We start from the raw sequence: 12263 nt of genomic DNA on the forward strand, positions 1-12263 counted from the left end.
CTATTTATTATTTATGTATGTTTTTATTCAGCAAGGACACATTTCTAATTCAAATAAATGATGTTCCTTTGAACTTTCTATATTTATCCAAAAATCATCTTACCATGCTGAACCAAAAAAATAATAATAATAAATAAATAAATAAATACACTTAGGGTCAAAAAAGTGATATGTATATATATAAAATTATATATATAAAATCATCTTGCCATGTAGCACAAATATATATATATATATATATATATATATATATATATATATATATATATATATATATATATATATATATATATAAAACAAAATCATGAAAAAATTTGATAAGAACATGAGAATGATTTCTAAAGGATCATGTGAAACTCAAGCGCAGCCTTGATTTTTCGAAACTTTAAAAACATTATAAAAACCTTAATGTCCTCAAACATTTGAACTGTAGTGTATAGAAAATATAAGATATTTCTTTTAACATTTACCAGTTTAATCCGAATAATGACCTTCAAAACGTTGTTTGAAGTTTCATTTACAAAAATATCCATTAAAACGATAAGACAAGTGCTAATGTTTGATTGGATCCACATGCAATTAACAAAGCTGCTTTCTGTCTTTTGATTTTGCAGGCGATGGAGAGGCAAGTCGAACATTTCGAAACATTCCTGTGATGAATAGAGGGCTTTCAGAGAGAAACGTGATCGGAGAGTCTTTTGATACGAGAGGCCGGCGTTCTGCGCCAAGTCCGTAACGCGGAGCAGGTCTGGACGCCTCGGTCTCAAATAACAGCAGGAAGGTGCAGACATTAGAAACAAAGGCTCACAGAGGCGACCTTGGTGCTATCATCTCAGGTACCTGAAACAGAACCAGTCTACAGAACCAAACACAAAAAACTCCTGGAGGTTTTCCTTTGTATCCGTTTTTCGATATTTTTTTGTAAACTCGCATACATGCCAATTGCCGACGATCGTTCTTGGTGCTATTGGGTGCTATTGGTTTTTGTTTTCCTTCTTTTTTTTTTTTTTTTTTTTGTCTGCTGCTCGTTGTTCTCATAAATAAGCAAACACAACACAAACAGTACAATAAACGATTGTGATGTCGCAAAGCAACCTCAGCCTCCGTCTACTGGAAGCAAACACATACATAATAAACACAGATTCTCACCAGCAGAGGCAAACTGTATACGGATGGCATACGGAGTCAGCTGGTCGTTTACTGTGGAAATAAACTACATCGCCCTCTTTCTACATCCACCCGTCAACCCTTGATGTCACACGGGATTATCAACACTTTTTAGCCACATAGAGATACTCTTGCTTGGGGGAAAAAAAAAAAATAATAATAAAAATACAACACGTTTTGTAGGGACGTCTATAGAGTTGTTTTCTACTCGATGTTCATTGTAAAATTTCCAAGGCCTCTGTATTGTAACTTTTCCTTGTGACAAATTGAGTCTATAACATTTGTAGAAAAATAAACACACAGGTTTTGGTTAAAAAATAGACCTTTAGGAGAGGAATGGTATTATTTTAGACCCATCGTGTATTGTTTTTCTAGTTTAACTGGAGTAGATATCTGGAGATTGCACTGCCTAGCATGTGCCTTAACTTTTGAAATAGGCTACAAACAGCAAAATATTGACTATCAATATGTTTATAGACGAGTCACAAGACTACAAACCGATTAAAAACAAGTGGCTTAAGTATTTGCCAATCTCTTCTCAATCTTCACGGTTTGCTCCATCATGCATTGTGGCTTTCTTTTGCCATTCGTTTTTATTGTAACATCACATTTGGCATTTAAAATGGCAGTCTAGGCAGTGCTGAGTTTTTGAACGTAAATCATTACTATTTTTTTGTTGTTGTATTTTTTTAATTTTAATATTTGACCTTTATAGTGTTTCCATTGTGTTAATATTGTTAGCCGTCTCATTAACTTGATTTCTGTCGATTTTGGCGTCGTGTAAGTAGCATTAACCGAGTCTTTTGTTAACTTTCATCGCTTTATAAAGAACGTTGATCCGAGCGTGAGAGTTCTTGCGACCTTGCGTTAGGATCCGGTGCTATAAAAATGGAAAAAAGGAAAAAAAAATAACACTTTTTAAGACATATGCAAAAGAAAGTAACTAGGATTTAGCTGTTAGCTTTGGACTACTGCAGTGCGTGTGAGAGACAGAACCGCAGCTACCTCAGCGAGTTTTCAAGCGAAGAGACAAAAGTAATGACCTGTTTACTGACAAACAGTATTTGTTGACCTCTAATATCACTGCGCCCTTCAGAAATTCAAGCTAAGGTACTGGATCACCTCTCCGACATGTGGCTGCTGCAGTAATCCTCGGGTTTGTTCGCTACGTTTCATTTTTTTGGGGTCGTTCTGCGTTTGAGCCGAGAAAAGAATGGCATTGTAATATCGCTGAAATGTTATATACTGTATTTTTTGTTTTTTTTTACATGTGCATCCCATGATTTGCATTTTATCAGCCATGTTTGTGAAAGCGCTTGCTTCGGTCCATTTCATGAGCGTTTTTGCTTTCGCAGTCGCATTATTGCCTGTCCGTTTGTTATTTATTAAATTATTAAACGTCATATGTTCAACCGAAACTAATTGGAAAAGTTGTTACATGAAATTTGTGCCGAGACACGATGTAGCACATTTTTTGTAGCAGGTGTTGCACGACGTTCACAAACGGGGTTTACTGGTCTCAGGTCTCTGCTACATTAATATTTATTCCATAAGGTTGGAGATGATGGTGGTTATGCTTCTTTTTAATCGTCAAGGGGGGAGTTCATGCGGCTGATGTGCTAGTACCATCGACAGGGTGTAGCGTTGAAGAAACTACTGTAATGCTGACCACTTTTTACCAAATTTATCTAAGAAATGATGAGCTTTAGTTGATGCCAATTTGTAAGACGTACCCTGGTCAGTAATGTGTAAAATGAAATCTCGCATTTAGAAGCTCCACTAATATATTTTTTAGAAGATTAACTCCTAAATCCTGCATTAAAGATGTTACAATGTGGGCATGATGAAAGTCTATGTAGTTCTGTGTTCATTACCTTTAGTTGACCAGAGATTATTCAGATTATTTGACTGATGGTAGGAAGTCCATAGAACAATAGCATTTTGCTTTTGGTAGGTGAATGTGACCCACTCACCCCTTGCTGTTGTTGCTGGTGTTATAAGTCCAGGAGTTTCTCAAGTCAGTACTTTTTTTTTTAGCGCAAGCATTTGTTTAGTTAATCCCATTTAATCAGTTGCTTTATATACCCCCCTCCCCCACCCCCACCTATGATGATTTACAAGGTTGAGGGAGTTTTATTTTCTAGAGTAATACATGAATTTGTGTCCCTTTTTACTACTACGAAGCAAATCAAAACCACACGTATTGTTCTGTCCTTCCCTGCAGTCCTTCTTTTGTGAAATGATATATTTACTGTAATTTCTGAAATAAACTGCTGTGATATACTTGAATAAAAGGTGCAAATTGAAGTCGTTCTAGTGTTTCAATTTCAATCCGAGTCCTGTCTTGATTTGTAATAAGGGTTATGGCACATTTTGGATAGGGCGCTGCTTTTGTAAATTGGAAAATTTAAATGGCATACAGCAAACGGTTTTGGATGAGTGGAAGATTGACCAATAAAAAAGCACATTTTCATTCACAAATAACTTGCATTTGTTGACTTACAAAAGCATGCAACTTAGGCACTGCTGAAGTTACTCCAAAAAAAAAAGCATCAAGCGTTTTTCAAGGACTTTAAGGCCTTAAAGTTGGAATGGCACTTTTTTTGTTTTAATGTTAACAAACATATTGCCTTGAAAAGCTCATTAATGCCTTATTCCGTGTGACCATGGTTTACATCCCTTAAAGGATTAGATCACTTCCAGAATAAAAAAATGTCCTGTTAATTTACTGACCTTCATGTCATCCAAGATGTTTGTCTTTTTCTTCAATCAAAAAAAAAAAACAAAACAAAACACTTTTTTCATTTTTTTGGAGTTCATATATACTTTTTAACCACAAATGCTCATCTTGCACTAGCTCTAGCTCAACTTCACGCATTATGAAATCACGTTGGAAGGGTCACGTATGGTTAGTGTACTTTGGTTCAAAAAGCTAAGGTAGGGCGAAAAACTCAATCTCATGTTCACCTCCAAATTTAAAATTGTCTGACGTTGTTATTTTACCTTTGTTGTAAAGGGTGTTTCACTTTCTTTGCACATTTGCTTTGTAAACACTGGGTCATACTTCTGCCTTAACTAGAGACTGATTAGACAACATTAGTTGTTTGGTTAAGAGACTGATTGATTAAAGACACTCATTGCTCAACTGGTCACAGACAAACTATTAAAAAAAAAAAAAAAAAAAAAAAAAAAAAGGCCTTGACTGACTAGCTACAGATTGATTAATTTAGAAACTGATTCATTAGTTAAGGCACTGATCGATTAGCCAATGATTGGTTAGTTTAGACAAATATTGATAAGTTAAGCCACTAGTTGTTTAGTGAAGACACTGGTTGATTCATTAAAGCACTGGTTAATTAGTTAAGACCCTGATTGATTAGTTAAGACACTCATTGTTCAACTAGTCACAGACTAAATAAACTGGTTGATTAGTTAAGGCCTTGACTAGCTACAGATTGATTAGTTTAGAAACTGATTCATTAGTTAAGGCACAGGTTGATTTAAAGAACTGATCAATTAGCCAAAGATTGTTTAGTTTAGACAAAAATGTGATTAGTAAAGCCACTGGTTGATTAGTTAAGGCACTTGTTGTTTACTTAAGACACTGGTTGATTCATTAAAGCACTGGTTGATTAGTTAAGGCACTGCTTGAACTAGCAAGAGATTGATTAGACATTGATTGTTTGGTTAAGTCATGGATTAACTGGTTGACACTCATTGATCAGTTAGCCACAGACAGGCTAGTTAAAACACTGGTTGAAGGCATTGACTGACTAGCTACAGATTGATTTGTTTAGAAACTGATTCATTAGTTAAGGCACAGGTTGATTTAAAGCACTGATCAATTAGCCAAAGATTGGTTAGTTTAGACAAAAATGTGATTAGTAAAGCCACTGGTTGATCAGTTAAGGCACTTGTTGTATAGTTAAGACACTGGTTGATTAGTGAAGACATTGGTTGATGGGATGCCTAGACATGGCTTGATAAGTTTAGACATTGGTTGTTTGGTTAAGACACTCATTAATCAATTAGCCATAGACAGACTAGTTAAAAATCTGGTTTATTAGTTAAGGCATTGTCTGACTAGCTACAGATTGACTCGTTTAGAAACTGATTTATTAGTTAAGGTGCCGATCAATTAGCCAATGATTAGTTAAACTACTGGTTGATTAGTTAAGGCACTGATTGACTAGCCAGAGACTGATTGAAGACACTCATTGATCAATTAGCCACAGACAGACTAGTTAAAACACTGGTTAATTAGTTAAGGTATTGACTGACTAGTTACAGATTGATTCATTTAAAAATCTGTTAGTTTAGAAACTTGATTAGTCATAGATTGATTAGTTAAGGCTCTGGTTGACGACTAGTTAAGGCACTTGTGGTTTAGTTAAAACACTGGTTGATTTACTAATGCACTGGTTGAATAGTTAAGACACTGGTTGATTAGTTAAGGACCTGATTGGATCTTGGATGACATGGGGATGAGTAAATTATCAGAAATTTTAATTCTGGAGGTGAACTAATCCTTTAATCCTACCCCACACCTAGACTTACCAACCTTACTAACTACTAAGCAGCAGCAAATTAGGAGTTTACGGATGCAAAAGCCATAGTTAGTAGTAAATACTGAGAATTGGTCCCCAAACTAAAGTGTAACCATAAGTCGTTTTAAAAAATCTTTATCAATTAGCCAAATATGATTGTGGGAACTTCATGCAAATGAGTGAAATGTAAATAAACAGTCGAAACAGTGTTTCTTTAGAATTCTGGATATGTATTCAGCATTAATAACGTAAATTGTTCCGGTAGGGTACAGATTTACAGACATTGTCCAATCATTGATATTGATTTTTTTTTTTTTTCTAAAAACATTTATACACAATTTTCATTGGTTTTTAAAATATACATATCTTCCCTATAATACAAAGTTTCTCCTTCCATCTCGCTCCATCTGTATTCTGCCACGGCTGCAGGCTCGTGAATTGGAATAAAACACAAGGATAAAACCCGCAAAAAAAAAAAGGGTGGAATGATTTACACAGAACAAAATGAAATGAAACTCCTCCGGGCATCACAGGTTCTGGTATTTTGTGCTTTGGAGTTCAGGAGGGCCTTCATTCAATCCCGGCTCTCTGTAGCGCTGACCCTCGCTGGAGGGCGACATGACTTCGGCTTCTTGCGGAAGTCTCTTCATGATGCAACCAATCTTTATATACGACACAATCCTCACCTCATGACATGACTACCGATGAAAAACGAGATTTGACGGGAACCTTATCAAAGAAACATGACGTGGGAGAAGAACATCAACTCAAACATTGGAAGGGGAGTCAATAAATTGCATTTGGCTGACCTAGAATACCGTTCCAATGGCACAACACCTGAGGGGGAGCTAGGCTACGGATCCCTTGCTAAATCTCGACCGCATCGGTCCGACCGCGTTCCACCCAGGAGCTCGATGGGCTGGTTTAGGCCAGTTCGTGACATTAGAGAAGTCCAGAGTGGTGCGCTTCGTCAGCCACTCTGAATGTACTTCTTTATAACCACGCATCCGTGTCTGAAAAGCGGACACGGCAGATTCTGCAGCAGCGTCCACGTGTTCGTGCAAGGGTCGAAGGTCTCCATGTTGCCCAGCGCCGGTCCCTCGCTGCTCACAATCCCACCCGTTGCATAGATCTTGCCGTCGAGGATCGCCGCGCTGGGGGAGGAACAATGAGAGTTTTAATCGTTTATTGCATCGTGTAGCGCAATCTACTGTTCATTAGACCAACCTGCAGAACTGCCTGGAGTGATTCATGTTGGGGCCGGCTTTGATGTTGCCCTTGTCTGGGTCGTAGATAGTGGTGGCTCGGGCGTAGGCTCCTCCCAGGATGAAGATAAAACCATTGAGGCTCACAGCGGGAGCGTACTTGTTATCTAAATAAGCCCAAAAGGAGCACAGGAAGAAAAAGAAGTTACTTCTCTGATGTATGCTCTGGCCACAGACGAATTTTCGCCTTGGAATAAAGGCCCCGTTTTGGTGTTATCTCACGCATTGTGCTCAATGCAAGATGTGTGGTGCTTTGTAGAGCTACGTGTAAATCATACAGCTGCTGGGATGCCTGCATCCTTATCGGAATGAATGCACAATGTTCTTTCGGGAAATTGCAAAGAAACGATGGATGATTAACGGATTAGTTCACTTCCAGAATAGAAATTTCCTGATAATTTACTCACCCCACGTCATCCAAGATGTTCATGTCTGTCTTTCTTCAGTCGCAAAGAAATAAAGTTTTTCATGGAAAACACTTTAGGATTTTTCTCCACATAGTGGACTTCAAGGGTGGTCAACAGTTTGCAACTTCAAAGAACTCTACACAATCCCAGCTGAGGAATAAGGATCTTAACTAGTGATCAGTCATTTTCTAAAAAAATTAACCACAAATGGTTGTCTTGCACTAGCTCTGCAATGTGCATGTGTGACTTCACACATTACATAATCATGTTGGAAAGGTCACGTGTGGCAAAAATCTCAATCACTGTCATGCCTGACCTTTCCAACGTGATTACTTAATGCGTAAAGTCCAGCTAGTGCAAGACGAGCATTTGTGGTTAAAAAGTGGAGTGAAAAGTTTACACACACCTTGCAGAATCTGCAAAATGTTAATTATTTTACCAAAATAAGAGGGATCATACAAAATGCATGCTATTTTATTTAGTACTGACCTGAATAAAAGATGTTTACATATAGTCCACAAGAAAAAATAATAGTTGAATTGTCAACTACATTCAAAATACGCTGATTCTTAACACTGTGTGGTTTCCTGAATGATCCACAGCTGTGTTTTTTGTTTAGTAATAGTTGTTCATGAGTCCCTTGTTTATCCTGAGCAGTTAAACTGCCTACTGCTCTTCAGAAAAATCCCACAAATTATTTGGTTTTTCAGCATTTTTGTGTATTTGAAGCCTTTCTAACAATGACTGCATAATTTTGAGATCCATCCTTTCATACTGAGGACAACAGAGGGACTCATATGCAACTATTACAGAAGTTTAAAATGCTCACTGATGCTTCAGAAGGAAAAATGATGCATTAAGCCGGGGGGTTAAAACGTTTTGAATTTGAAGATCAGGGTGAATTCATCTTATTTTGCCTTCTGGGAAACATGTAAGTATCTTCTGTAGCTTCTGAAGGGCAGTACTAAATGAATATATATATTTTAGGCAAAATAAGAAAAATGTACACATCTTAATGCTGTTCAAAAGTTTTCACCCCCCAGCTCTTAATGCATTGTGTTTCCTTCATCATCAGTGAGTGTTTGAACCTTCTGTAATAGTTGCATATGAGTCCCTCAGTGTGAAAAGATGGATCTCAAAATCATACAGTCATTGCTGAAAAGGGTTCAAATACACAAAAATGCTGAAAAACCAAAGAATTATTTTCTCTTGTGAACTATATGTAAACGTCTTTTATGGGAAATATCTTATTCAAGTCAGTATTAAATAAAAAATAACATGCATTTTGTGTGATCCCTTTTATTTTGGTAAAATAATTAACATTTTGCAGATTCTGCAAGGTGCACTTAAACAATGCAAACTGTATATAATGTTTTTTTTTGTTTGTTTTTTGAAAATCACTAATCATTTCACTAGATAAGACCCTTATTCCTCAGCTGGGATCGTGTAGAGCCCTTTGAAGCTGCATTAAAACTGCAATTTGGACTTCAACCTATTGGCCGCCATTGAAATGCACTATATGGAAAAAATCCTGGAATGTTTACCTCAAAAACCATGAACATCTTAGAAGACATGGGAGTTTTTATTCCAGCAGTTAACTAATCCTCTAATGAGGTAGTTTGCAGACTACAGTACTGCATGCAACTGCGTCAGTCTGCAATCTTTCGAAATTGGGTTTGAAGCCCTACTCGTAATGCATTTATGATTTCCCCGGCCTGTTTCCTGCCACATTCCATTTCCCACGTCCCTGCATCCTTTATGCTTCACGTTATTAAGCGGAGAACGACAAATAACGGCAAACAGATCTATGGCGTCCGTTTCGTCTAATGATTCCACACAGAGGAAATTACCTCCGTAATATCCAAAGACCCTTCACGACGTGACAGGTTTTACTCACTCCATCCGTCTTCGCACGGGGTAAATGGCCAAGAAAAAGAAATAATCACATCTTTTCACGAGCGGGCAAATGACTGACAGCCCAACGCGCGCTCGCGAACACGGAAAAGGTCGTCGTGCCGAACGCAAGAGAGAGGCTATCAGCCTTCGCTTTCTGACAGAGAAATCGTCTCCCAAACGATTACAGCTGGGCCAATTTATTACACCTATGAATAATTCACGTGGCTGCGTTCAAGGTTTTGTTTTGTTTTTTTTCTGCGCCTTCGAGAAGCCGATCTGTAAAACAGCGTCTGGATTTAATGGTTGGAAAGGAAGAGGCGGCGTGACTGCCAGGTGCTTCTCATTAAAACCCCCCGCCGCTCCACTTTGAGTGACGGCCCAGATTACGCCCTCATTTCATAGCACTCCAGTCACAGCGAGCGTTGTCGAATTGCTCGGCGGCATAACCCAGGGGGAGGCGTCGTCTTCTGTAACGAGAGCGCCCCCCTCGAACGCATCTTTATTCCCCTGCTTTTGTGCCGAGTCACTTTATTCAGCCTCCCCCGAGTGCTTTGTTTGAGTCACGATCGCAAGCGGCTTGCCGGCGCCGTAGGATCAGCTCCGTTAAGTCCTAATCTCACCCTGCGTGATGCTCTGTTTATCTGTTTGTTGTTCAGTTTTCAAACCCAGCGCTGATGCTATCAGCAGAGCTTATTGTTGGGTTTGGCCCACGTTCTCACTACTCGAGGGGCTCGAACGTGACGCCAAAGCTCGGCCTCGCTTCTTTGATGCAGAAATCCTGCCACCGGCAAGACGTCTCAAGGTTTCGATCAAATGGGGGGGACCTGTATCTGGCACAATGGAGACGTGAGAGATTCAGCTTTTTGAGAGCGAAACAAGACAACAACAACAGTTCGCGCCACCAATTTGCAGAGGTGTCTCGCTCGATTTTCGGGAGAGCGAAGCTATTAAAAAATCGAATGGAAGGGAAAGGAATTGTTTGAATAGCTAGATTCCCAGAGAAGTGGGGTGAGAACGCTGGCAACAACCTTCAGTCCGCAATAAACAAGTTGGAGCGTTTTAAGTGAGACTACTTCAGTCAAACCCATCTCACACCGCCTTTTCACTCAGTTGACGTGCTTTAAACATGTTTTATAAACACTGACTACGTACTGGTAGTTTCGAGACCAAGGGATGTTTGTCGAGTGGCTGGGAGCCAGTTCGGTGATAACTGTCCCGAGGCTCCCTGAATCACTTTTTAATGTGCCTGTACTCTAAAGACGCCCTGCAATCTTGTGTAATTTGTACAAGCAATTGTTTGCAATCAATTCCCCGCCGTCCACGTGGCCGCATGCACTTCCAGTGGCACTCTGCCTGCTCGACCTTCACTGACAGCTTGTCTTGTTGGCACTGGCTGAACTAGTGTTTGCTCAGTAGTGTTTACTACTGACTGCGGGTCTTCAAACAACAGAATCACACGGGGACCTTGATGAAATGGACCTGTTAAAAGCCTTTAGCGGAGGGCCTTCACCTCTGTGGACCGGTAGGGGAAATACGCAGCGGTGGAGGTGCACTCTATCATTTCGGGTAAAAACAAAAAAGGCCTATAGGAAAACTAAACAAAGGCTTAGAGGCCTGTCAATCAGTGCGAAATAACTAAACACTAACACTGCCTGGAAAGAGGTCATTTTATTCCTAAATCCAATTTTATTCCTAAATCCAATCATCCCATGCTAGTATTTATCTTTAATTTATCCTTGTGTAGTCAACTAAAATTGTAATATTACTAATGTTTAGTGCTGTCAAATGATTAATCATGATTAATCGGATAATTTAAGAGAAATGTTTATATATTTAAATGTTTATAAAATGTTTATATATTAAAATATCAGTTATATGAAAATAAATAGATACATGTAAATATTTCCAAAATATATACCGTATGTGTGTGTATGTATATATACACATAATAAATATACATAGTACACAAACACTTAATTTGGATGTGATTAATCCTGATATATATATTTTATATATATATATATATATTTGTATAATTTCTATATAAATTGGAATGTTAAAAATGTATTGGGCATTTGAAATAATGTGAACCAAGATCAATAAATGCTGTAAAATTTGCCAATTCCTGTTTAACATTATATACATTTTTTGCAGCATTTATTATTTATATAGATGTTAAATGTTATATAAATATTTAATATTTTATTATTTAAATGTTAATGTTAATATTAAATATATAAATATTAATAAAAGCACAATAGTTATATAGTATATACAACTTAAAATTAAGTAACATGAACCTAGAATAATAAAATTTGTAAAATTATGTTCATTGTTTACATTATATACATATCATGAACAGTGCCTTTTTGTTGTTTTTAACTGCATTTATTATTTAGGAATTATATTATAAATGTCAAATATAAATTAAATGTTACATTAAATTTTTGATATATATTTTTATATTATTATTTAAATGTTCTAATATAGAAATATAAATAAAAATACAATTAAATTAAATATTTGATGTATATTTTATTATTTAAATAAAATATACAATATAAACTAACTTCTAACATATACATTCAAATACAATAAATTAAATTATATGAATTAATATAATAAATAACAAACCAATTAAAATGTAAATGTATTTTTCATTAGTGTTAAATTAACAGCTATATATATATAATTTAAATGTTCTAATATATAAAATATGAATACAAATACAGTAAATTAATTTTTTATATTATTTAGATAATAAATTAAGTAACATGAACAAAGATTAATAAATGTAAAATTATGGTTCATTACCGTTAGATTAAATATTTAATTTTGCTATTTAGATGTTCTAATATATTTAAAATTGTAAATAAAAATACAGTAAATTGATATTAAATTAATTTATATAATAAATTAAGTAACATGGATAAAGATTAATAAATGTTGTAAAATTGTGGTCCATTACTGTTGAACATTAG

At 36.7% G+C, this 12263-nt stretch overlaps 2 protein-coding genes across 5 annotated transcripts in view; one reads left to right on the plus strand and one right to left on the minus strand.

The window, feature by feature from the left end:
* The window catches only part of atad2b (ATPase family AAA domain containing 2B), a 114741-nt gene extending 111267 nt beyond the window's left edge, over positions 1 to 3474 (plus strand). The window contains 1 exon segment of the mRNA XM_051139030.1: positions 615 to 3474. Coding sequence (XP_050994987.1) covers positions 615 to 656 — 42 coding nt within the window. The 3' untranslated portion in view covers positions 657 to 3474.
* A 2707-nt stretch (positions 3475 to 6181) lies between these two features.
* Positions 6182 to 12263, minus strand: part of LOC127183168 (kelch-like protein 29) — a 331992-nt gene continuing 325910 nt past the window's right edge. For all 4 annotated transcript variants that reach the window (XM_051139032.1, XM_051139031.1, XM_051139033.1 and 1 more), the window contains 2 exons: positions 6942 to 7086; positions 6182 to 6868 (listed from right to left, as the gene is read on the minus strand). In XM_051139032.1, coding sequence (XP_050994989.1) covers positions 6685 to 6868; positions 6942 to 7086 — 329 coding nt within the window. In that variant the 3' untranslated portion in view covers positions 6182 to 6684. The remainder of the gene's footprint in view (positions 6869 to 6941; positions 7087 to 12263) is intronic.

Source organism: Labeo rohita, chromosome 20 (assembly GCF_022985175.1).
Source record: "Labeo rohita strain BAU-BD-2019 chromosome 20, IGBB_LRoh.1.0, whole genome shotgun sequence".
NCBI lineage: Eukaryota > Metazoa > Chordata > Actinopteri > Cypriniformes > Cyprinidae > Labeo > Labeo rohita.